This window comes from Vigna angularis, chromosome 7 (assembly GCF_016808095.1).
Source record: "Vigna angularis cultivar LongXiaoDou No.4 chromosome 7, ASM1680809v1, whole genome shotgun sequence".
NCBI lineage: Eukaryota > Viridiplantae > Streptophyta > Magnoliopsida > Fabales > Fabaceae > Vigna > Vigna angularis.
The window spans coordinates 14,685,218-14,710,719 of NC_068976.1; the positions used below are offsets into that span (position 1 = coordinate 14,685,218).

At 33.8% G+C, this 25,502-nt stretch overlaps 5 protein-coding genes and 1 non-coding gene across 8 annotated transcripts; 4 read left to right on the forward strand and 2 right to left on the reverse strand.

Annotated features, from left to right (window-relative positions):
• The first annotated feature begins 1,536 nt into the window (after nt 1-1,536).
• On the forward strand, nt 1,537-3,830 carry LOC108337013 (exocyst complex component EXO70I). Its single transcript, XM_017573451.2, has 2 exons — nt 1,537-2,375; nt 2,532-3,830. The coding sequence occupies exons 1-2, from the start codon at nt 1,611-1,613 to the stop codon at nt 3,828-3,830; spliced, it is 2,064 nt and encodes a 687-aa protein (XP_017428940.1). The 5' UTR covers nt 1,537-1,610.
• Nucleotides 3,831-5,091: 1,261 nt separating this feature from the next.
• LOC108337014 (F-box protein At3g12350) lies at nt 5,092-7,939 on the forward strand. The gene is made up of 5 exons (XM_052880528.1): nt 5,092-5,217; nt 5,303-6,103; nt 6,703-6,987; nt 7,511-7,560; nt 7,648-7,939. The coding sequence occupies exons 2-4, from the start codon at nt 5,315-5,317 to the stop codon at nt 7,526-7,528; spliced, it is 1,092 nt and encodes a 363-aa protein (XP_052736488.1). The 5' UTR covers nt 5,092-5,217; nt 5,303-5,314; the 3' UTR covers nt 7,529-7,560; nt 7,648-7,939.
• On the reverse strand, nt 7,849-9,735 carry LOC108338402 (LIM domain-containing protein WLIM1). The gene is made up of 5 exons (XM_017575253.2): nt 9,400-9,735; nt 8,847-8,943; nt 8,717-8,757; nt 8,540-8,629; nt 7,849-8,372 (listed from the first exon to the last, which is right to left on the reverse strand). The coding sequence occupies exons 1-5, from the start codon at nt 9,532-9,534 to the stop codon at nt 8,145-8,147; spliced, it is 591 nt and encodes a 196-aa protein (XP_017430742.1). The 5' UTR covers nt 9,535-9,735; the 3' UTR covers nt 7,849-8,144.
• A 1,158-nt stretch (nt 9,736-10,893) lies between these two features.
• On the forward strand, nt 10,894-10,965 carry TRNAP-UGG (transfer RNA proline (anticodon UGG)). Its single transcript has one exon. It is a non-coding gene; the product is annotated as a tRNA-Pro (tRNA).
• Nucleotides 10,966-15,428: 4,463 nt separating this feature from the next.
• Nucleotides 15,429-18,119, reverse strand: LOC108337288 (uncharacterized). Of its 3 annotated transcripts, none has more exons than XM_052880529.1 (4): nt 17,441-18,116; nt 16,188-16,347; nt 15,775-15,915; nt 15,429-15,644 (listed from the first exon to the last, which is right to left on the reverse strand). In XM_052880529.1, exons 1-4 carry the CDS (start codon nt 18,043-18,045, stop codon nt 15,582-15,584), a joined length of 969 nt encoding a protein of 322 aa, XP_052736489.1. In that variant the 5' UTR covers nt 18,046-18,116; the 3' UTR covers nt 15,429-15,581. The 3 variants fall into 3 exon arrangements, with proteins under 3 accessions (XP_052736489.1, XP_017429270.1, XP_052736490.1); XM_017573781.2 differs by having other exon boundaries at nt 15,429-15,676; nt 17,441-18,112; XM_052880530.1 differs by lacking the exon at nt 15,429-15,644 and having other exon boundaries at nt 15,796-15,932; nt 17,441-18,119.
• A 4,853-nt stretch (nt 18,120-22,972) lies between these two features.
• LOC128197774 (uncharacterized) lies at nt 22,973-25,472 on the forward strand. Its single transcript, XM_052880531.1, has 4 exons — nt 22,973-23,137; nt 23,978-24,083; nt 24,363-24,417; nt 25,173-25,472. Exons 1-3 carry the CDS (start codon nt 23,028-23,030, stop codon nt 24,375-24,377), a joined length of 231 nt encoding a protein of 76 aa, XP_052736491.1. The 5' UTR covers nt 22,973-23,027; the 3' UTR covers nt 24,378-24,417; nt 25,173-25,472.
• Nucleotides 25,473-25,502: the final 30 nt, after the last annotated feature.

Consider the following 25,502-nt stretch of genomic DNA (forward strand, 5'->3'; position numbering starts at 1 on the left):
TAACTTTTACGTGATTCATATTAAGTTTATCATTTAAAATTTAAATATTCACAATATCAAATATATAAGAGGTAGCTTTTAAAGGACACATTAATAATATATAAAGTTAAGAATTCCAGTTAGATATAAAATTTCATTTATAATCTTGTAGAATCTTATTAGTGATGTTTTGGATTCAGTTAATAATTACTCTATGTTATTATTTAAAAAAGTGATTCAATAACCATTTCATCAAATACATAATGTTTAAATTTTTAGTTATACACATAACATAATATGGTTAAAGTTTAACTTTTTGTTAAACAAAATATACGCATTTTGTATATAATATAATCTCATTCGTTTTTTAAAATATTTAGTCAAAATAACCATAATATAAAAAATTGAAACTAGAAGTTAAGATTTAACATTCTTTGGGACTAAATGTATGAGAAATGAATGTAGAAAATAACGAATTTGAAATGAAAAGAAAGTAGAACTAAATGTATGAGAAATGAATGTAGAAAATTTGAAAAATAAGAAACAGAAACGAGGTAAGATGTTTCATGTCTTCTTCTTTTTTTCGCTAATAATTAATGTCAAATGTAGTACTTAATTTAAATAGTACCAGCAAAATATTATGCGGGAATAAGTAATTAAATTGAAAACAAAAAGTATAAAAAAACGTTTACTTTGATTTATTTGACTAAATTATCATATGTGATATTCACAAACACCACGTCGACTAATTAATAAATAATGTATCAATATCATAAATGTTAAATTTGTCATATGAATTTTAATAGTAGGACCAGATTAAGATTTTTTGGTTTTAATTTAAGATTGCTTTTATAGTTTTCTACTTCCAGATATTAAATTGAGAACGCTCTACTCTCAGGATGAAATTGACCATTTCAATAAATTTATATATATATATATATATATATATATATATATATATATATATATATATATATATATATATATATCAGAAAGTGTTTGTTTTTTCTAATACTCTTCTTCGATAAAATCAAGTATAACACTACCAAAAAGCTATAATAAAATCAACTTATAAGTATGATAATTTCTAATGATCATTTAAGATTTACAATAGAAAGAAGCTCTAATAATTAAAGTCATGAAAACTTATACACTGTAATGAAAGGCCATAATAACAGCTAAAAGACACCAAGAATACTTGAAGAAGAAAAAGAAATGGTGAAAAGGTTAAAAAGTAGAAAGAACAAAATGGGAGGAAAATGAAAAGTTAGTGATAGTATTAGAAAGGATGAGGTCCATTAGGAGCATCAATGACAGCGGGAAGAATAATAATAATATTAATAATTAATAATTAATTATGAGTATCATCAGCATATCCTACAAAATAAAGTGATATAGTGTTTGATGCAAAGAGGGAACAGGGGCACCGGCTTTGCATATTCTAAGGTACCCAGTTGTCGTGTTCTTTGTTTCTCACAATCTAACGCCATATGTCTCCTTGTTCGCATCGATTCATGCCTTCCCTTTCGAACTCGTCTTCTTCTGCCTCCAACAATTCCTCACTCACCAACCTCTTCTTCATATATTCATTCATTCATCCATCTTCACCCTCCAACCAATGCCCCGCAACAATGGCATCGAAGGATCCAACACTTCTCAAACTCCACTCAGCACGCTCCGACCTCAAAACCCTCCTCCAAGCCTCATCGGAGGCACAACACGACATCAAAGAAACCGACAAAAGGTTTTCTCTCTACCAGCAATCTCTCTCAACCGCCTCCAGAAGAATCCTCCCTCTGCAGTCCCTAACCATGTCCAGAAAAGCCCTCGACGCCAGGATCACCAGAGCGGTTTCCCCGGCGGTGGAACTCCTCAACACGTTCAAACGCACGGAGGCTCTTCAGGGTAAGCTCGTCACCTTCTCGGCCGAGCTGTCGTCGGAGAAGTCGCAGCATAGGAGGTTGGAGAAGCTGGTGGAATACGTGGGGTGCGTGGAAGAAGTGAAGGAAGGGATAGAGAACATATGCGACGAGGTGGAGACGGTGGTTCAGAGGCTGCAGGAGGTGGTGGAGTTTGTGAGCAGGACGAAGGCTGCGGATCAGGACAGGGACGTGAGGCTGAAGGATGCGTTGGTGACGCTGAAGGTGCTGTATGAAAGGGAGGTGGATGAGATGAGGTTTGAGGGGTTGTTGGATCAGGCGTTGCTCCATGTGCAGGATGAGTTTGAGGAACTGCTGTTGAGGATGAAGCACCGGAACATGAAGGATTTGGTGCACCAGCATGGTGGCGAAGAAAGGGAACTGGGGTCGGAGACGGAGGTTGAAGCCCTCAGAAGAATTTCAACCACCCTTGCTGCCAATGATTGCATGGACATTTGCATTGATATATACCTCAAGGTACGTCTTCAACCTTCATTTCATCACATCAACAATAATATTAATCACCGTGTTCTTGAATTGTGCGTGTTAAAATTTATTCTTTTCTTGTTGTCTTCCTCTAAATTGTAAAAAAAAAGTTGCATGTTAAATTTTTTGTTCAACATGATTGAACAGGCGAGATACAGAAGAGCTGCGAAGGCACTGATGAAGCTAAATCCCGATTACCTTCGAACGTACACCCCAGAAGGAATCGACGAAATGGAGTGGGAAACCTTAGAAACAGCCATAACCCTTTGGATTCAACACTTCGAAGTCGCAGTGAAGAAGGTGCTGTTTTCAGAAAAGAAACTCTGCGAGAATGTCCTGGGCGATTTCATGGAGGGTCTAGTTTGGCCAGAATGCTTCATCAAAATCTCCGACAAGATCATGGCCGTGTTCTTCCGCTTCGGAGAAGGCGTGGCCCGAAGCAGCAAAGAGCCCCAGAAGCTCTTCAAACTATTGGACATGTTTGAATCCCTAGAAAAACTCAAACCCCATATATCACAAATCTTCGAAGGAGAACCTGGCGCAGACATATGCACGCGGTTCCGTGAGTTGGAGAAGCTCATCATCGACGCCTCGAGCAAAGTCTTCTGGGAATTCGGACTCCAAATAGAAGGCAACATCGACGGTCTCCCCCCTCCGCAAGACGGTTCCGTTCCGAAGCTCGTACGTTACGCCATCAACTACCTCAAATACCTAACCGCAGCCAATTACAAAACATCCATGATCAAGGTTCTCCGAACACAACAAACGTGGAGAGGAAAAGATGGTAGTAGTAGTATTGAAACTAGTGGCAAGGAGACGTTAACGGACGAGGGTTTGTTGAAGCATGCGATTTCCAACGTGATGGAGGCGCTTCAGAGGAACGTAGAGTCAAAGAGAGTGTGTTGTAGGGACAAGGTGTTGGTGCATGTGTTCACGATGAACACCTATTGGTACATATACATGAGAACAAAGAACACGCAGCTTGGTGAGGTGTTGGGAGAGAAGCGTATGAAGGAGGAATACAAGGCTGTGGCGGAGGAATGCGCTTACTTGTATCAGAAGCAAGCATGGGGGGCTTTGGTGAAGGTTTTGGATGGTGAGGATGTGAGGGAGGAAGGGAAGGGGAGTGTGGGAAGAGTGGTGAGTGAAAAGGTTGAGACTTTCTTCAAGGGTTTGAACGAGGTATGTGATAGACATGCCAGAGGGGTGTATAGTATACCTGATGTTGATTTGAGGGAGCAGATGAGAGAGGCTACAGTGAGGCTTGTGGTGCCTGCATATGCAGAGTTTTTGGAATGTTATTCAGAGTTTTTGAATAAGAAAGGGTACCCCAGTGTTGAGAGGGTGAAAGGGTTGGTGGTGAAGGCTTTTGATGGAGGAAGGTTGAGGAGGAAGGGTTCTGCTTCTGGGTCATTGGAGAGAGATGTTGTTGTAAGAGATGTTTGAGAATTCATTCACATTTCACATTGTCTTTCTCTTCTTTGTCTTTGGCCTCACACTGCAATACATGAGCTTCAACACAACAGAATTGAATTCATGGTACTGTGTTGATTAATGCAACTAACTGTATGATATGGAGTGATGAATATTATTCCTTGTTTTGGAATTTGGACGAATCAAATGTTCAGGAGAAAGGAAAAGTAAATTCAATGTAACTAGTGTTGTTGGTCATATAATTATTAGTAGTTAACTTGTACACAACTTCTTTTCAACAATTAGCAAATTTCAAAGTCAAATAATTGAATTTTGAATTACTTATTTACTTTTCATACTTGTAATGTTTTTAACTTTTAGGGTTTTTTTCATCAATGTAGAGCAATTTACTAAAGTTATAAAATTAATGTAATTTTTTAAGAAAATTTAAAATTAAATAAGTTGAAATATGTTAACACGATAAAAATAATTACATTATATTTAAATTTAATTATGATAAGAATAATGGTAGAATGCCATATATTTATATTTATTTTTCATTTTTGATATATATTATATGAATAAAATAATATTAAAAAAAAGTGTATTTAAAGAAGAGAATGAAAGATAAGAAATGATAATGTAAAATAAATATAAAAACTTTATATGTGGAAATATCATTTCTCTTAAGTTAAATAAAACGAGAAATGATAATAAATTTTTTAAATTCATTTAATACTATCTATTCTTATTTTTTATTTTATTTTTAAATATAAAATTTTACTTTTTTATAATATTTTACTTTTGTGTGTTGTATTAAATGTATCATTCTATTATTATATAACATTATTTTTTTATTTTTATAAAATTCAAGTCAAACCTGGCAAGATTGTTTTAAATTAACAGGACTTAATTCTTTCAAAAACTTGTCAAACTTCAATTTCTTTTTTTAAAATTATAAAATTTTCAGAATTTCATAACCTAATTTCCCTATTGTTTAAAATCCTTGATCCAATTACAAGTTTTAATTTTGACATATATTTATTAATAATAATATTTTGATAATATTGTTTAATAATATTTTAATATTATTTTTAACTTGATTCGTTTATGTTAATATTTATAATTATTATTAATTGTGAAATAATTTTTATTAATTACATAATGGTAATGATACGTTAATAATGTTCTAAAAAAAATATTGTAAAGTATCATTATTCATATTTATTAATTTGTTCTGAGTATGTTCAAAATTATGTAAACTAAAATATTAAAAAGAAAGAAAAAGAAAAACAAAGAGAGGATGAAACGCAGGCATGTTTTAGACCCGTGACGCTTGTGGTTGTCGTTTCACCTGTAAGCACGAGGTTTCCCTAACCAAACACACAGTAATGGAGGTGGAAGGAATGATTCCATAGCGGTAAAGAATCTACCAAACTCCATAGCTTATATATCTCTTCACCACGTCACTCTTCTCCTATAACTCGATTTTATTTACTCTGAAGAAAAACAAGAAAATGGCGAATCAAGAAAACTCTTTCACCGATTTTCCGGAGGACATTCAGGTGTGCATCCTCTCCTTCCTCGCCCCATCGGAAATCGCCACCCTAGCCTGCACCTCCAAGCAATTGGGTTCTCTCTGCGGCCGTGACTCTAAGCTGTGGTTCAGTATGTGCCAGCGCAGGTGGGGTTCCAAGACTCGCATCACGCAATGGGGCAACGCCAAGGGCACAATTTCCTACAGGCACCTCTACAATACCCTCCACCACTGGGAGAATTTCCTTGGTTTCTGGCGCCGAAGCGGATTGAACCCTTTGTTGCTTTTCTTCGAATGGGGTCCTTCGTTTATCTCGGCTTCTAGGGTTTCCCCTTCCGAATCGCTTGCCTATGGAGTCACCAAAACGCCTTTTCTCTGGATGAGTCTCTCGGAGGAGGGGGACGTCGTCACTTTTCTCGATCCTGATGGAAAGCCCGATGGGGAACGTGGGCTTCAGAGTGAATTGATTGCTGTGGATGTTAGTTTCATGGGAAAGACACACTTTGTAGTGGAGGAGAAGCAGTTTAAGAGTTTTATCAGTGATGATTGCGGAGATGAGGTTGTAGAGAGCGGATCGCCGCCGGAGAAACTGAAGGCGGAGATTTACCAGCATTTCGCTAATCGGCGGAGTCCCGGTGGGGATCGATCCCGGAGACAGCGCCGCAGGGAGAAGGAGAGGCTCGCCAGACGGAAGTGGGAATCTCAGCATTTTGTCAAGATTGTGAATTGCTCGCCCACGCCGGAGAGACCCTTACAGGGCCTCTGGAAGGTGATTATTTACTCTCATGATTGTCAGTAGTCTGGTATTATTCATGTCATTTGATGATTGATATTATTTACTTGTTTTAGGATTAAAGTACACGATTTGATGTGATGATTTTTTGAGTCATGATAATCAATCTGTTGAATGATGAAATGAATAGTCGAAATAGCCATGATCAAGATGTCGGAATTGCAATTTCAACGGTTTTGGGGCTCTCTGCGACCGCAAATATGGCCACGTTTGTCCGCAATGTCAAGGATCGGTGAAAACACAACTTCAATTTAGAAACTTGATTGTTGTAGTGGAAATTGAGAAGTAACTAGATGTTGAGAGAGATGGGTCAATTTGATCTTTGTGGTCTCTTAATTAGACAATGTTGACAAGTGTGGATTTGGACTGGATGATCTTGTGCATCTACTATTGAGTTCATTTCAATATAAAATAGCTGTCGTTTGTCTATGTTGCTTGCATGTTGAGTGACCCGTGTATATACTCTAAAATTTTCGGTTTTTTTAGATATATGATGATTATGAAGAGTGAATGAGAGTAGAGATTTTGATATAGTTGATGATGGTTCATCTAATCTTTTGTTGTGGTTGTTGCAGGGAATTTGTAACGACAGGAGTCTGGCATTTTATTTGGTTGGATATGATGATATTGGAGGCATCTCTTGTCGTCGGATTGGAGATCATCCAAAATATGCCCCATTTTTCTGGGTATCAAATGCTACATTTTTGGAATCTCCCTTTCCTCCTGAAGAAGAATCATTGTACGCTGGTCGTGTTCATGTTAGACCACTTCAACCAGTCAATGAAACACTTGAGCAGTTCCTTTTGTTAGATGATGAAGTGATGAATGGGATTCAAGAGGTTCGGATATCAGAAAATGTGGTAAATAGAATTCTTCACATTAGATCAAATTATGATTTAGGTGTTCCAACCGGAAATCCAAAAAGTGTAGAGGGAAGGATTTGGCAGTACCAGGATGGTACTTTTGGATTTGGATTCCTTTCCGATAATTTGGTTGTACACATGAAACCTATTGTACATAATGGTTTCATTGTCGATACTGTAAAAGCTCCTGCTAATTGATTTTTCCTCTTGCACTCTGTACACCTAAACTTTGTGACATAGTGTATTGAATAGGATGGGATATCAATATTATGGATATCACAATGTTTCATTTCATTACATCATACTTTAATTTATCCCAATGTTGACAACAAATTCCTATTGATTCTGTTCTTCTCCATTTCATCTTTCCTCATCAGTTTAAACAAATCCTGAGATTATTGCATTACGTTTTATTTGCTCAAATATTTCATATCTACAATAATATCAGGACTTCTGCTTCTTTAGCTGATATCCCGCAAGTTTAAACTGCAATGTCTAAAATATATTTTACTTGATGCAGACTGAAATAATGATATAAGCAGAACACTCTAATATGCAGTCAGAAAATATGTAGGTTTATTCTCTTCTCCTATTACCCCTTACCTTTTATCTAAACTACTGAAACTCATTTGGTTGTTTTCCATTTCTTTGGTTTAGGTTATATTGAAAGAATGTGGCTTTTCATGAGAATGCTTAAAAGTCCGCAAATAAGATTTTATTTCGCAACCGTCATATATCATCATACTTGGATTCAGAGGGAGAATTCTTCATTGTTCCTTTGAGAGGGAATGGAAGTTGGTTGCATTTCTGTGCAATAATTGGGCAGGAAGCTGTGTAGATGGATAGTAGAAAACCAAATTTGTGTATTGTAACTTATGTATATAATATCAATATCAATTGGAAGTGCATGAGAGTTTCAAGAAGTGCAGTAACATGTACTTCTGAATCATATTCTGAATCAAACGCTCACAACAACCAAAAACATATGATAAAGATTCGCACACTTCAACTAACGAAAATTGAATACCATATTTGTCACGGGTAATGAGCTTCCCGGACTGCAAGTAATGGTAAAAGATGAGAGACGCAGAAACATATGGTGCACAAATATGGAACTTGAAAAAACAAAAGTCCTGGGATTCAAGAATCTTTCATCATGCCTCCGCAGCAACTTCTTCACCGTTGGTTTTCCCATTATTTTCACCCTTCTCATGGTCACCTTCGAGTTGACTTAAATTTCCCTTCTCCTTGATCAATTGGATATGATGGTGTTTGCAGTAGAGTTTTCCCTCGTGTGCTATGTAATTTGAAGGACTGATAACACACCCTCCATGGCAGCATTTGAAACAGCTCTTATGGTAAGGTGTTCCATTCACAGTAACCTACATCATCAAAATATTGATTCCATAAGCAGAACAAGTAGTTCTGAACTCATTACTCAACATCAAGGTTTTATATTAGAAGAGGAAGGTGAATTGTGTGCCAACGATAGATGCTTTGGCGGCCTTATAACTTGTGTTAGCTGACAAACATCATAGTTGATTGTTACCTTCTCAGTGGGATACACTGTTTTCTGACAACCAGCACATTTATCCCTTGTTCCACCAAACATACTCGAGACTTTGGCTGCTCCAGGTTTCTAATTAAAACATATAACAAGTTACACAAATGCTGAAAAACTGATTTCTATTGTGCATTGTAAGTACCTAGACTTAAGATTTATTACCTCCTCCAAATTTTTCTCTGGCTTGGCAATTTTTGGTGTCCCTGGTTAAGCAAAAGGAAGTGGGGTTTGAGTAACTAAGAAGAAAAGCACAGTGTGACATTAAATAATTAGATTCGTGATCCCTTGTTACCTTCAAAGCTTTTGTCAAGGCTCCCAGTTCTTTTGAACAGTTGATCAAAGTGTGGCCTGCAGTAAAGAACTCCCTCAAAAGAGTTGTAGTTGCTAAGCTGCAGATACACTAATTTGTTAGTGTGGCAACCGAAATCACGAAGAGATTGGATGTTGAGAGCTAACAAACTTCCTTTTATGAAAACTGCAATGTGCTATCAGGCCTTAATACACCAAAAGAGCAAAGGTCCCTATATTATTTGTCAGTCTTCTAAAACAATAATATCATGCAATCCTGGCAAGTTTTGAGGCAAAGAAATACAATATTCCTGAGAGGAAAGTGCTTAGTTAAAGGAAAGGCTAAGATTGATGCCACTTTGCATTCCAGCACATTTACATTTACATCAGATCCAAAACCAGAAGCCTGAACTAGACTCTGTATGTTTGATAGCACGTTGATGATCATCAACTAACAAGGATCTGGAAAGCAACTATAAGTTGTTTTTTTGTTGCTTTGAAAACAAACATGCACTATATAATCAACGAAAATTGTCAAGAGGGGCAGAGAGAGAGACCTTGAGGGTTCCTTTGCAGTGGTGGCATCTGAAGCAAGCTTTGTGGAACACTCGGTTATCTGCAGTCAACTTGTCAACCAGATAAACAGTTTTGTCACAAGCCATACACTTCTGGGTTGTTCCTGCAAATGCCATTATTTCTTTATCTTCTCACCTCACCAACACAAGCTATGATCTCTGCGCGTGTGTTATTAGTCTTGGTTTGTCACCAAGGAGAAGAACAGAAGAATGAAGATTGAAGAGGAGACAAGGAAAAAAAGGTAAGAAGCAAGCAGAAAATTGCGGAGACTAAAGCAAACTTCCAAACAATTATAATGTCACTGACAATCATTTTGATCAAATGTTAAGCACCTAACCACACTTTTCTCTCGTATATTTTAATGTTCCAACACTGTCTTCAACTGTAAATATAAATGCGTAAAAACTAAGAAAAACATTTAAGTCTAACATGTACGTGACATGATTGTACACTCAACTGTTTACTAATAACTGTGATTTTTGTTTGTTACCAAAACCTTATGCACCATTTCTCTAATTGTTGTTAACATCATTAACAAATTTAGCCGACGCACTTTGGCACATGGACATTCACTTGATGTAAGAGAAAGCTGCACAGCATGAGCCTACCAGCAAGAATTCATTGGCCCTTTTGCTTCAAAGTCCTCCAAAGCACTTTCCAATCTGTTACCAATAATTTTAAATTATCCACCACCATCCTTTTAATATTCCACTCTGATATTTCTTGATAAAAAAATATCAAATAAAAATAATATTTTTAATGACAGAAAGTGTTTTTATTGGTCCTCAAATCATAAATACCAAATAAGGTCTGTAATTAAGTCCTAAACAACTGCATTAACTGGTTACTGGTTATTAAAATAGGTCTCCCGAGAAACCAGAAAATCTTATGACATTGTAATGTGTATTTGATTAGAAAGTCACTTTGTAATTGTGGGGACCCATGGCTTCAAAGTTGCAGCTGCCAGCACCTTATGATTCAACATCCAGCTGGCTTGCTTCTTGAAACCAACTTTTCTGAAACAGTAACACATAATTTCTTGAGTTACAAGGATGGATGACGTTTCGTCTGTGTCAATGTATGATGGACCAAACCAAGGAAGCATCTTTTGCAATTCAACCCTAAGGTGATTATTGATTGCATATGCACCAAGATAGATAAGTGGATGTAAATCTCTTTAAATATTTTGGTGGGGGAAAGTGTTGATTTTGTATATTTTATTTACATGAATGAAGAAGCATTGAGATGTGAGTAAATGTGACAAACTTTGAAGATTTGCATAAAGGTTCCATGATGGGTTGTGTACAAGTGTAGGTGGTGTGGTTATTGAGATCTACCCTCCTACTCCAATTATGGTGACACCTTGTATTAATCTATTCCTGCCCCCACTTTCAAAACAAACTTCACTTTGCAATTTCTTAAAAAGGTACATTTATTTTGGATATTAAAGTGTTAATTGAGAAATTAATATAGCAGGGCATTTGGTCTAGTGGTATGATTCTCGCTTTGGGTGCGAGAGGTCCCGAGTTCGATTCTCGGAATACCCCAATGTTTTTGGATTTTGCTTCTTGGTTTTTTATTTAGGTGAAAGTGATTTTTAATTGTTATTTATTACTTCGTTGAATGAAATTAATGCTGTGTAATTAATTGATTAGGAAGAGATGTTCTAATTAAATAGGTTAGGTAGAATAATGATTTTTTTGTTTACCGTTCTTCACTTTATTTGTTTCCGGAAGACTTTCTCTTCTCGATTTAAAAAACCAAGAAAGCAGGAAAATCTTGACTATAATTTATGATTTGAAAATTGATTTTACTTTTATGTCATGGCTGTGTGGTTTGTGAAACTATAGGAATATTTTGTTTGGATGTAAAATATAAAAAAGGTAAAAGCTGTGTAAAAGTTTTTCTTTTTAAAAATATTGTTTTATGAAATTAATATTATATTTTTATCATTTTTCTTTATTTATCTGTATATTTAATGGTCTGACAATTACAGACCGAAACATATAAATTATATAAGCTTTGATTATCCGAACAACGAAACTTATACTTATGTGTTTAAATAAAATAATTAAAAACGTAACAATTTTAAAATTTCTGTAAATTTATAAACTTTGATTCTTTAATAATCGAAATTTATAAATTTAGAATAATTTCATAATTATCATCGTATTTTTTTTATATGTTTTATTTCCTTTAAAACCATGAGAAAATTTTAATAGCCACAAGTGCACATTATATACTTATAATTCATTTTGACCATAAATCATCACTTTAATATCTTTTGGGTATAAATCATCACATCAACTTAATCATTTTCTAGCATATCATTACATCTTATAGTCCACCTCAATGCATCACCTTGGTACATTTTACACCGGCTGAAATTGACAAAATTATATTAAATCTTATTTGAAAAGCTAAAAAAATAAATGAAGTTACAATTTATTATTTAAGAGCACAATTTCAGATTTTCAGTTTGATTATCAATGTTTTATTTTACATTATATAATATTATTTTAGGGTTTTTTTTACTATAAATAAGATTTTTTTTCTGCTTCTGTTATTGTAATAAAAAATATATTATATTTCAGACTAAAAAAGAAGATAAAACAGGTCATAAATTTAAACCGCAAAAAATGGCAACAAATAATTTCAAACACAATCAATATGATAAACAAAACATTCTTGAAATTGACACAAGACCACGCACCCTCAATGTTTTAAGTTGACATCTACATCTAGTGTCATTATTAACTAATTTCTGGCTTTGCATTCAAACTTTGTTCCTTCTAGAATCACTTATCAATCCATATATATAAAATATTGGCAAAAATATCATAACTTGTTTTCACCGAACAAAAGACTAATTCCATACCCTTCTCCCCAAGAAATTATCACCTTCTCTCAACTATAAATTTTGTACAAGTCTTAGCTCACTTCCTACGCCACTTTAGTCTATCTTTTCCCATAAATTCATATTATATAAATCCTTCTGAAAGACCAAACTAAAAATTGTTCGTTTCTTCCCCTCAGTCAAAATCATTAATGTCCCTGTAGAAGCTTCTTCGACTAAGATCATTGTAAAAGTTTGAAGCTTTTGTTTTATCTATGAGTTGACTCTGACACATGCTTTGGTTCAGTCATCTCATCTCTATCTTTCTGTTTAAACCCATTATCTAAGCAACTTCACACAACTCATCAAACCAAACCTCGTTTTCTCCTAACACCATATTTTCATGCATACGCTGAGCCCTTTTGTTTGTGGCACTTTCCATAACGAATACGATGATGATGACACGTGTCTTGTTGCAAGTCCTCTTTCTAGCCCCAGAAAATATAAGAGAAAAGATAGCAAAAGCAACCCCTATTCGAGCCGTGGTCTGGACAAGTTTTCTCAGCTTTTGGCTGATCTTGATGAGAAGAGGCAGAAGATTTATTCACAGACGAACCCTCATGACATCTCTTTCGTTCGCTTTGTGTACTCCAACACTGATGATATCGTTCCCGTTGTGGTCAAGGTGAAGAAAAACAACAAGGATCATAAACACCAGAGCCAAGAACTCAAAGGGGTGATGAGATCAAGAACAACGTTGACTCACACCTCCGAGTCAATGGTAACAGATACTGAAGAAAGAAACCAACCCAAGAGAGAGAAAAATCATGGGAAGGTAGCTGAGAAGAAGTTTTCTTGGGATATGGGGAAGCCTTCTTTCTATTTGCCAGTGGTTATGGTGTTGATTCTGTTGCTCTTGGTTGTGTTTGGAAGATCTGCTTCAACTGTTTATACGTGTGTTTTGTGGTATGTGATCTCCACTGTGAGGAGCAGTTCACCATCAAACACAAAGATGTCAACGAAGAAGAAGGGAGAATTGAGCGAAAAGAAGATTGTGATGAACAATGAAAGGGTGAAGAAAAAGGAGTATGTGAGAGGGTGGAGTGAGAAGAAGATGGTGGTGAATGAAGGGATTAAGAAGAAAGATTACGTGAGATGGTGGAGTGAAAAAAAGATGGTGACTGGTTGCTTACTTTCTCCAGAAGGTGGTGCTGATTCTGAGGCTTTCAAGAACAAGGTTCAAGCACAGATTCACATAAGCAAAGCTGGTGAACAATGAAGATTATTATCTGTTCATTTTTTGTGTTTTGTTTTCCATTGTTGAACTGGGAATAGAGTTTCTTTGGTTAGTGTGAATACATGTTGCCAGGTTTTCGTTAGAAACTTGTTGAAAATTCAATTCTTCTGGTTACACATGTTGTGAGTGTAAATTATGGTAGAAATTATGAATTAAGGTTGTTGACAATCAACCCATGTGTGTTTGCTGCACATGGTATTTCGTTCTTTGAATTGGAATATGATGAGAAATGGTCAAAATTGCAGAAGATTTATTCTGTACATTTTGGATCAGCATAGACATTCAAACGAAAATAATCTAATTAGATAAATTTTTCCCAAAAAAAAATTCAAAGAGAAAAGCAGATAAAATTTTGACTTAATATAATTTTAACTTTTATAGAGTGAATGAATTTTGATTTTAGTTTTTTAAAATAAAAATTATATTTAGAAATACAACTTTTTTTTACGGAATTTCTAGAAAATACATTAGCGAAATTTAACTCTTTTTGCCTAAATCTTTTAAAACAATATATGTGTTTGTAAATATTTTTTATATGTTGTTCAACACATTTTTCTTATCAGTGACCAACACATTTTTCTATTAGTTACTACATTTATTGAGAGACATTAATTTTCATTTGATTAGGCCATCTACACAATCATTCACTCTGATAATTTTGGATTAAAAAAAAATGTGTTTCAAAATTTGTTTTTGAATGCACTTACTTTTATGAAATTATGTTTCAAAAGTGAACTATTTTTTTGCAAATTTTGTGTTTAATATGAAAAGTTTTGAGTGAGTTAGAAACCTAACTCCCTCCCAACAAACCTAGTTTTGTATTAACTGCATGAAATCTAATTTTTCAACAATGCGTCTTTGTCTCACCAGCACACAACTGGTTGTTGTTCTTGAGTGGATATATTTTTTCAATATCTCACTTTTAAGTAATACGAAAAATAAAATTACTCTAGAAATGAGAAATTAATTCAAAACTAAATAATTTTATAGATGCATATTGAGATACGGGCAATTACGAATTAACAATTTTTTCCTTGTAAAATCCAAAATGAGCATAATTGTCCATTAGTGTGAAGTTGAATTTCACTTGGGAAAATTATTTTCATAGAGAAAATTTGAGATGCAAAGTTCTTCTTTTGAACTTTGTTTAGCGAATTTGTATCCATTGAATAGAATTCTTAAAAAAATAATTTATTTATAAGATTATTGTTAAAAAGTAAATTTAAATCTAACTCAATCTTTTGTAACTATGTGTAAGATAAGATTTGCGATCACTTATACTTTTATTTTTAATTGGTGTAAGATTTCTAACTATTATACTTAAGAAAAAGATAGTATTGCGATAGTTGTGTGTTGTAAATTATTATACATGTATTAGTTTAAAATATTAAATAAAAATTCTCGTCAGTCTTTTAGTTTTTTTATTTAATTAATACTTTTGATATCTTTTATAGATTAGGAATGTGTCCGATTATTACCATTAAATAATGAAAATTATTTATATGAATTGTTATAGTATTGTTAGGTATCTTGTTATGGAATATTGGGGTTACATTTAATCTCGTTAAATCGTCATCCTTACCTAACATTCTTGAATCTGAAAACAACCTGCATTTGTTGTTAGTCTTAATCCACGTTCTTGTCCTCACCTTAACCCTCTTCTGTTTGGATTTGGAATTGAAACTCAGAAAACTAACTCTTGATTTCTAACAGAATAATAACTTAATATAAATTTATGATTAAAATTAACTTAAAAACTCATTTTCTGGAAATCAGTTTGATTAATCTTGAAAGTAGCGAAACCTTACTAATCAGAAAAGACCTCTTTTGGTCTACCATGAATCCATGTTGATGTAGTATTGCTTCGTGTAAACTCATTAAATAAGTAGATGACCTTTATAATTTCTGGAAGAAAAAAACTCCCAGTTTCCACTACACCAACCGTAAGTAGCAGTGTTTTAATGACTCAGTATAATTTAGAACAAAGAATTCTAAAGTCACACCAAAGATAAGCTTGAATTTGACCCAAGTCAGAGCCCCCAAAAATAAGTTGTCTTGAGTCGGTCCAAAATTAAAGTGCTGTGAATTTGTACCTAAAAATAAAAAAGCCTTTCAGTCCTCATTCCTGCATTAAGTAACGGGGTTTGTAGTCAATATTTGCAGACTTTACAAAAGCCAAGATTTGGAACAATAAGAGAGCCACCTGAGATATCAAAATCTAACCTTAAATCTCCTTGCTCGCACATTTTCTGGCTTTGTGGACACCGTGCTATTCTTCTTCTCTCGACTTTCATTCCTAGAATTCCGGAAAAATTCGACTTTGTCCCAACTAACCTCGTAATCAGCCTTCAATCGTGATCCTTCCTGATCATTCACAGCAACTCACAAATCATAACCAACACATCAGTTATCAGGTTTTAACATGTTAAACCTCTCAATTTCTGTCATCACTGCTGACAAACAATTTAATCCTATTTCCTTTGATCATAGAAACATCTTACATATATATGTAAGTACTTATTTACTACTAAATTTTACCTCAAGTTGTGAAATTTTACTATAACACTTCAGACACCATGGTTGTGCATGATTTCATAATAAAGTGAAGAAAAACAACTCAGATCCTAAACCAATACCTTTTGCATAGACCGACCACACAGAACTCTCATTGCATCATGGCAGTCTTTATATTTGTCAAACTGCACCACAATCTTGCAGTAAAGGCCTGAAACTAGGTCTCCACTGTCTTCATTTTCGTCCTTACCAAATTCATTATCCTCAGTAACATTAAGATTCCTATTCAAGAAGATCATGTAAGCACAATCACATAATTGAAAGTAGTGCAATTGCAACAATTTGATAAAATGTGTTTTTGGTCCCTAACTATTTAGTTGACCAAAACTGAATTTAGTTCTTACACTTTTAAAATGCTGATCTTGTCTTCCGTGTGATAGATTTTGTCCCTTGTCAAGTCAAAATGTAGTACACGATAAAGGACAAAACCCACCACATTAAAGAAACATGGAGAACAAAACCACTGATTTTAAAATGTACAAACTAAAATCAATTTTGATCAAATAGATCAAAACAGACATTTTACTCCCAAGTTGGCTGCACAAGAATAAACCACCAATTTCAGTCAATCAAATTTTATCCCCTCTCCTAATAGCTTCTCAAGTAATAAAACTGTTGATTTTGATAAACTAGTCCGAAATCATAGAAAAAAAAATTATATAAATTTTTCCAGAATCTAAAATCATCTTATTTGCAAGTCAACTTTTGTTAGAAATCATGTTATCATTATTCTGAACTTAATTATCACACATTCCTATCATCATCTATCTGCTTAGTGAGTATTGTGGGTTTTGATATATGAAGTTTAAAGCATATTTGAATATGAAGGAGGTTAATTAATCCACTTTTTATAGCATGTATACTTTATTATGTACAAAGAAAACTTTTACAAATGCAAATTAAATCTTAATTTGAGGAGTAACTTATTTAATTTTCTTCTGCTATGTGTTTTTAGAAAACTTTACTTAACCATACACTATATCATACACAGACTAATTTTCTTATTTTATTTTCTAAGAGGTTCCAAAGAAAAAAAAAATCAAACATATCTTGAATAAATAATCCCTCAAGTATCGAATTCCCTTTTTTTTTACGACACCAATGATTAAAACTGTGAAGAACATAGTATTCCCAACATTGTGATGCAAAATATTTTTGAGAACTACTTAACATGATTGCTAACACATAGAAGATTACTCATACACAGTTTTAGCGTAATAATTTGAAGATGAAATTGATGGTTCATTCTGAACAAAATATGAGTGAGATGAAAAGCGATCCAAAATCATTGAGCAAAATTACATAACTAACGGACCTGATTTTGCCGAATGTAGAAAAGATGGTGTGAGTAACAAGCATGGAGGGTTTAGACGAAACCCTGGGTTCAGCGAACCACCGCGACGGCACGCCTCTCAGAACAACTGTATCAGGCTCTCGCCGACTTCGAGACGCGGAATGCTCCTCCCAATCCTTCTTCATTCTGTCAAAATCGTCGGAAACGGGAAGAGTAACGGCGAGTTTGAACTTGACGCCTTCGAGGTTGAGTTCGACCCCGTTCAGATTCTCCACGAGGCGGTTGCGCCACTCGAGGAAGCGGGTCTCCGTAGGTAAGGAGGAGAGGTCCCACACGCGGAGCGTTCCGGCGGCGACGGGGTCGTCGCGCTTGCGCTTCTTGAGGTTCTTGTGGCGCGTGAGGTGGAGGTCCTCCTCGGGGAGAGTGAGGGAGAGAGAGGTGGTGTGGAGGAACTCGATGAGGGCGCGTTTGGTTTTCCATTCGTCGATGGGGTGGGAGAGCGTGAGGGGCGTGGAAGGGTATATGACGAGGTTGAGCTTCACGCGCGGGACCAGTCGGAGACCGTTCTCGATCTCCAACGTCTTCAACCCTTCTTCTTCTTCTTCTTTCCTCTTCTCTTCACTCATTCTCCTTTCTCGCTATTCACAGTGAAACGCTGTCGTTTTCTTCTATCTTACCAAGGTCAACAATTTCTACTTCTCATCTTGGCCATTGATTTCCTTTAATTACTTATGCTCCCTTTGATCAGCTGCAAAGTTGTTTTTCTTTTCAATTATGTAGTTCTAAAACTGGATTAGTGGGCTAAAATCCTTTTTTTTCTATAACTTTTTATAAAATATAAAATTATATTCCTAACTTTTATTTCGTTTAATTTAGTCTTCTAATCTCTATAAATAATTCAACCACATCATTTTATTACATTTTCCTTAGATTTTCGTTATCAAATCATTTCATTAGAAAATAAAATTAATTTTATTATTTAGACTATATAAACTTTAAAGAAAATCCAACATCAATGTAATAAAAAAGGTTAAATATGTTTTTAGTTGCTAAACGCAAATTTGTTTTTAGTTCTTCTTAAAAGAAAAACTAAAAACAAATGTTTAATAATTTACGAACCTAAAACATATTTAATCCTAATAAAAATAATTATAAGTATAATTAAATTATTTACCTAAAAGTAGCATATAAATTACGTTTATATTACCTCGTATTAAACATTTTTAACGGTTATAATAGTGACATTTTAATAATTGTTTAGATCAAGAAATTCAAGCTATTGATCAATGCTCACTCAATAATTAAAAGGCAATTACATTCCTCCCAAAATTCAAATAATATTTACAATAAATGAAAGACAGAAAAACTTGAAACAGGAAGTTTTTTTCTATTTTAGTTAATATATATACTACTACTCTGTTATTCCAATAAAATAATTATAATTGTTCTTTATTAACTTAATTGTCATTTATTTTATTGTTTTTTTTTAATTTATAAGTTTCATTTCTCTTCCATAAAATTTTACTATATATAATTTAAAGAGTATACCATTTGATCCACAACTTTAGAAAACTGATATAATATATTTAAACTACATATAATTATCATATTTAATATTTAAGTTAAAATATTATGTGTATTCTTTATTGATTATAAGATAGTAAATGGAATTTCATTTTAGGTTGAAAATCTCAAGTGAATTCAATTGTTTTTATGCTTATTAATTTAATTTTTATTGTGAAACATTTGATGTAATAAAATCATTTTCATTTGTAGTGTATTAACAATATTAAAAATGTCACTAGTTAGTGTTTTTTTTATATTTTTTAATTATTATTTTTCAAATAAAATTTTGTAATATATTAAGTTAAATTTTTTATTACTTAGTCTCAATTTGATTTTTATATTTTTATTTTATCTTAATTTAATTCTAATTTTTATTAAATTAAATAATTTAATTACTTTTCAAATTTTGAAACAAAATTTAATTTTTATATAAATATTATACAAATATTTTTATTAAAATTAATATTTTTATTAAATATTATACAAATATTTTTATTAAAAATATTTTATTAAATATTCTTAATAAAATTAAGTTTATTTATATTTTATCTTAAATTTTATTTAAAATTATTAATAGAAAGTGATACTTATTAAAAAAATTCAAAATTAATTTTAACTAACAAATATATTAAACTTGTTTATTAATTACTTTTCATAAAATACAAAAATTATCAACCTTTTCAATTCTTTTAACTAATTGTATGTTTTTAAAAGGTGTAAAATTCAATAATTTTATATAAATGTCTGAATTGATTTAAAAATAATAGTTTTACGAATTCAAATATAAAATATTAAACTAATTTCAAACAATTTTATAACAATTTGAAACAAAAATAATTAAAATTTAAAAATAATTTTAAATAAAGTTTAATGTAAAATATAAATATAAAGTCATTAATAAAGTACTAACTAAAAAGATTTGATTGAATCAAAATTTTCAAAACAAAAACTAAATTAAAACACTAAAAGAATGACCGATTTAAGATTTTTTTTAAAAAAATTATAACCTATGACATCATGTAATCTTTATTTTATTACACCATATTTACATTACAAATTAATCAATTATAAAAATAATTATATCGTTTATCAATACCAATTGTCGAAAATGTTTTTAAGAATAATAAATTTGAAAAGAAGATCGGAAGCATGTCTAAGTTAATAGGGTATTAAGTTAATGAAACCAGAAATTGTTCCTTTAAAAGCACATTTCACACACATCCTGGTTCATCAACCCAACTCCATTCTCTTTTTAAAACTCAGTTCTTCTTTTTTCTTTGCCTTCTCTCTACCACACCTCTGTCTTCTCTCTTCAATCTCTTCTCACTGAGCCATCGGATTGTTGATCAGGTGGTGTTCGAGCGTTTCCATCGTAGAGGGCTCCGTTTTGAACCGATCACTTTGTTCCTTCTCACTGGTAAGTAGTTCTTCCTTTCTCCTCCATTGCCTTGGAACCTAGGGCATGCGACTCTACTGGTTGCATGTAGCTAGAAACACTTTTCTTAAAACCTCTGTCAAATTCTAGCTCTAAGAGCTGTTTTCTACCATCAATGTGGTGGTTTGTAGGGTTTGGTTGGGCCCTTGCTGTGTGAGGTACTGTAGAGAAGCGTTCTTGTGAGCTGGGCAGTTCAACCCTGAGGTAAGGGGAGCTAGAATACGTTTTTAAATTGGTTGTATGTGGTGTATGTATATGGATTTTTGTGCTATTATGTTGTTGATGTTGTGCTATGATTTGAGAAGATTTATTTGCATGTGCTGGATTGTATGACTGTGGAACTGGAGTGTGATGATTTTAAACTGTTCTGGATGTATCTAATTGTTGTAATTACTATGTTGAAGTGCTTGAGGTGAGAAATCTGTTGTAACATTGAATAGGTAGAAAACTTGGTGTTCTATTAGGGTTTTAAGTCATCTTGAGAGGAAGTGAGGTAGTGATTTTGAGTATATGAGGTCTAGAGTGTTTGAGGAGGGTTAGGATGGTTTAGATAGGTCCAATGTGGTTTGCTGGGAACATAAAACCGGGCTAGAACATGTTAAAAATGGTAGAATTGGATTTGAGCCCCTAAGTTGAGGAAATTAGTGTTTTAGGAAGGAATTTGGGTCTTAATTACTTAATAATCACTGTAGGAACATTTATAATCATCTAGATAAGTTTAATTAAGTATAAAACACGAATTAGAGGTGTTAGAAGTTGGGGGAAATGACTAGAAATGGTAAAAGGTGTGTGAGTTGCATATTTCTGCCAGAATTGCGTTCTGCAGATTATGCAGACTCGCTAAGCGAATGTTTTCGCATAGCGAGTCCTCATAGAGAGGTGCTCTCTGTTTGATCATTCACACAACGAGTTGGTGCGTTGTGCGAATGGCTAGAGAGGGTTGCTCTCTGTTTGGTGATTCACATAGCGAATCTGGGTGCTATGCGACAGATGGTTGCCTGGGAAAATGCTAGTTTAATTTGAATAGCGAATTTGGGGCTATGCGATGGTTTAGGGTCTGATAATGTGTATCAGAATTTTCAGTTTAGCATAGCGCACAGACTTGGTGCGCTATACGAATTGAGTTTAGCATAGCGCACAGGCTTGGTGCGCTGAGCGAATGTGAGTGAGTAAAACCCACTGTTTTTGTTATTCGCACCACGAGTTCGGTGCGCTGAGCGACTTGCCCAGAACCTATTTTTATTCTTTTTATTCTTGTTTTATGATAACCTTGAGAACTATGTTTTGATTATTAGAATGGTGCAAAAGTATCTATGATTTTGTATGATCAGTGAGGTTATATGTTTGGATTCAATGTGATAATATTATGGTATTTGGTTGTTCATGTCTTGAGTTAAGTTTCAAAGTGACAGTATGGTTGATCAACGTAATTCCATGGATATCAAAGGGAGGTCACATGGTGGTGCCCTATGTTATGGACGTAATTCCATGGATCTCAAAGGGAGGTTACACGGTGGCGTCCTATGTTATTGGACGTAATTCCATGATCTTCAAGGAGAAGATTCATGGTGGTGCCCTTAGTGTTTAGAATGATTTGCATGGTAGCTCAGTCTTGGGGGTTTTCCTGACGCTCCAATGGTCTTTCATTCTCAAGTAGAGATGATTGAACCATGTGGTGAGGAGTAGCAGGAGGTCTTAGTCTTAGGGGCTCCCAGTATGCCTCAAGACCCGGAACAGGCTAACCTCGTGAGTGTGGTAGGGTGGGGAACCCAAGTTTCATAAGCCACCACGAGTGGATAACCCGCCATAGCTCGGCAATCATTCTAAGTCCGGACAAGTCAAGTCTACTATATGACATGTTAGATTGTATGATTTAGCTTGCTTTGATTGAAGTGGCATCTGATATGTTGTTTACTGTTATATTATATGTTTTCTTGTATAACTAGCTCACCCTTGCTTCTGTGTTTGTGTTTTGTTTGGGTATGCTTTTCTTTTGTAATGATCATCCACTTGGATGTGAGCAAAGATGGATAAGGTGCCCCTAGAGCAAGATTTGGAGGAAGATGATAGTACTGCTTAGTGTAATTAGGGTGTTTATCTACTTTCTCATATTTTGAAATACTCTTTGTACTTAAAAATTAAATTTATAGTCATTTTGGATGACTATAAGTTAAGTACTGTACTTTTCAGATTTTAACTACTGTATTATATTATACTTGATGACGTTTTTATTATATATGCATGTTGTATATTTTAAGGAATGTCACATCTATTAGGGTGAAGATTACAATGCAAGATGATCAGGTCATAATAAATTTTAAAGAAAATGAATTCTTAACTTTATGTTATGATGTATTTTAGAAAAGCAGTGTTGTAATAAAATAACAAAAGAGCATGAGCATTTTGAAATTAAATACAACTTTACACCAAATAATTACAAATAACAATAAAAACTGAAAACAAAACAGAAAAATAAATAAAAGATAAGTGACCTTAAATTTCAAACAATGAAACAATATAAAAAGTTTGTATTTTGCCGGAATTTAAATTAGATTGAAATTGTAAGAGAAGTTGAAGGAGAGAGAAAAAAGAAGAGAGAGAGAGAACATGGGTCTCTGCTTTGGTTGCTTCGGCGCAGACAAGCGCATGAGCAAGGAAGAAGAGAGGTTGGCCTCTGAAGAAGCGCGTGCTAAAGCTGCTGAAGCGGCACAGAAAAGGTTTTACCTTTTTCCATTTCTCAACATCCCTCTTTCTTTAACTCTCTTTCTTCTATATTCTCTAATCTTTTAACTTAACCCTTCAATTTCTGGAAAAGGAAAAAGGGTTTTTATTTGTATGTTAGACCCTTAATCATTGTACTTTTCTTGATTAAATATGTATCTGCTTTTGAATTCGCTTTTGCTTTATACCTTGCTGATCACACTTTTTGGTGTTTTATTTTATTCTTCAGATCATTAGTAAACCCCAATTTGAAATATATAAAGAAAAGGGGAATTTTGGTAAGAGAAATTCTAGGGATGTACTATCGGTCATACTCCTTCAATATTTCAAGATCACAGAATCTCGTGGATCAAGCGCCTTGTTTAATTAGCTTCTATAATGAATTCGTAGTTTTCAATAATTGACTTATAAATGAAAGAGTATTCTATAGTGTGTTAAAGAATGTGTTATTAGCACTTCTGTTGTTGTATAGTACTGTGTCCTTAATTTTGTTTATATAGCTCACTGCTTCTTCTTATCCTTGAATGCCATACATTGATATGTAATGCATTCCATACACTAAAGGCATTATACCAATATCACAATTGTCTGGGAAAATACAATGTCAATGTCTCTGGGGATTGTTTATTCGTGACACTGTTAGGTACTACTACGTGACATTCTAAAATATTTGTACAAGTCAATAGAAAATGGGTGCAAGGCTTACTGCAGTTAACAAATATATAATGAAATATAGTCTACTTTTAGAGGTCGGGTGAAGCATGATGAAACAACAATAGACATTATAATGTTGTTATAACTGCAGACCAATTTGTGCGTGTTAATTGGAATTGCAGACAAGAGCAATTTGAGAAATCTGCAGCAGGACGAGCTGCACGTGCACAGCAACAGGCAATGGCAAAGCAATCTGCAAACTCCAACAAAGGCGAACCAGTTCTAAAGGTTTGGAGATTCAAGACACCACTTATTTTCTTGAGAACTATTAATAGAGAGTTTGATACTGCCATTAATCTGCATAAGTGTTACATATGAATCTGGAGATATGTTCGTGCTCTTATTATGAGTTTGTTGAATAAGTTTTTTATTTCCTTAAAAATGTCATTGCCCTGTAATATACTGCTTTCTTGCCTGTGCTTTTTGACTAACAACCTTGACATAAGTTTGTACCATACTCATTTTACTATATCTCAAATGTTTTGGTTCTTCCATTTGTGACTGCAGTGGCAGATGGGTTGAGGTTAGGCACTCTGTGGAATCAACTTTTATTAGGTGTAAGGTGAATAATCCATCTGATGAATTCTTCTTTGTCCATTTATTTGGTTATGAAACTAGTTTAGTTTTAAGTTCTATAAAAATATAGCAGATTTTATTTGAAGATAACTAGCATTAACATAACATATTAACATCTATATAAAAATGCATAGAAACGTAAACAATAAAACTGAGTTTAGGCATATTTTGGATTAAATCAATTTGGGAAAAAGGTGGGGTATAGCCTATTGTGAACCGACGAAACTGTTTTTAGTCTCATTTCTTGGCCGTAAACAATATTTGCATAAACAGAAGTTTAAAGTCTATGTACTGCAGCTCACTTCAATAAAATATTAATTGGAATATTTTTTTTTTCTGGAACATTCTGTTCAAGCATTCCATATGTAGTAATATAGCAGTATCTGTAAAGGGCTACTCAACTACACCACTGACCACTTCATCAAAATATATAGTGACAGAACATGTATTATTTTTGTATGGGGTAATTTGGAAAGTATTTTGAAGGACCAAAAATTTAAAATGCAAGGGGGAGGGTAGCAAATGAGTTGGTTTCTGATTTAGATCTTCTCAGTAAATACATTCCAGTTTTACTGGAGTAAACATATCATATAGAGATCTGCCACTGAGCCACTTGTATTTTTTGCAACATATATTGTTAAAGTAGAGACCAATATCAAGTACCGTTTTACTTCTCAGACTGCAAATGTCTCTTCATGGATGCGATAATTGTCTCATTAGTTTTCGTTTCTTGTGTTACAGTATTGATGACAGATCCAATCAAAATTCTACCCGCAGCATGTTTCCCTTGTTTGGAAGATGTAAAGATATTTACAGCAATAATTTTATCTTAAGTGTAATTTGTTGTTTTCCAGACCAAGAAAAATAGTGAGTGTAAATTTGTAAAGAAATCGTGGTAGCTGGAAAAGTTGAGATGGCTGTTTGTTTTTCTTCCCTTGCATGAAATTCAGCAACTCCATTTACTTTCTATAAGCTTTAAGCATCATATAACGAATTAGAGAAGTGTGACCCTTCAAATATTATTTCCATTATTCATTTTTCGCTAAGATTATCAGTAGAACAAATATATTT

Bases quoted from the DNA above. Each gene is read 5' to 3' on its own strand.
- LOC108338402 (XM_017575253.2), bottom strand. From the start codon at position 9,534: ATGGCATTTGCAGGAACAACCCAGAAGTGTATGGCTTGTGACAAAACT. The intron at 8,944-9,399 runs GTCTCTCTCTCT...GTGTATCTGCAG, and splicing joins ACTGCAAAGGAACCCTCAAG to CTTAGCAACTACAACTCTTT. The intron at 8,630-8,716 runs GTAATAAATCTT...TGTTTTAATTAG, and splicing joins CAGAGAAAAATTTGGAGGAG to AAACCTGGAGCAGCCAAAGT.
- LOC108337013 (XM_017573451.2), top strand. From the start codon at position 1,611: ATGGCATCGAAGGATCCAACACTTCTCAAACTCCACTCAGCACGCTCC. The intron at 2,376-2,531 runs GTACGTCTTCAA...ATGATTGAACAG, and splicing joins GCATTGATATATACCTCAAG to GCGAGATACAGAAGAGCTGC.
- LOC128197774 (XM_052880531.1), top strand. From the start codon at position 23,028: ATGGGTCTCTGCTTTGGTTGCTTCGGCGCAGACAAGCGCATGAGCAAG. The intron at 23,138-23,977 runs GTTTTACCTTTT...TTGGAATTGCAG, and splicing joins GCTGAAGCGGCACAGAAAAG to ACAAGAGCAATTTGAGAAAT.
- LOC108337288 (XM_052880529.1), bottom strand. From the start codon at position 18,045: ATGAGTGAAGAGAAGAGGAAAGAAGAAGAAGAAGAAGGGTTGAAGACG. The intron at 15,916-16,187 runs GTATTGGTTTAG...GTGAATGATCAG, and splicing joins GTGGTCGGTCTATGCAAAAG to GAAGGATCACGATTGAAGGC. The intron at 15,645-15,774 runs GTTAGATTTTGA...TTTTATTTTTAG, and splicing joins TGCGAGCAAGGAGATTTAAG to GTACAAATTCACAGCACTTT.
- LOC108337014 (XM_052880528.1), top strand. From the start codon at position 5,315: ATGGCGAATCAAGAAAACTCTTTCACCGATTTTCCGGAGGACATTCAG. The intron at 6,104-6,702 runs GTGATTATTTAC...TGGTTGTTGCAG, and splicing joins CCTTACAGGGCCTCTGGAAG to GGAATTTGTAACGACAGGAG.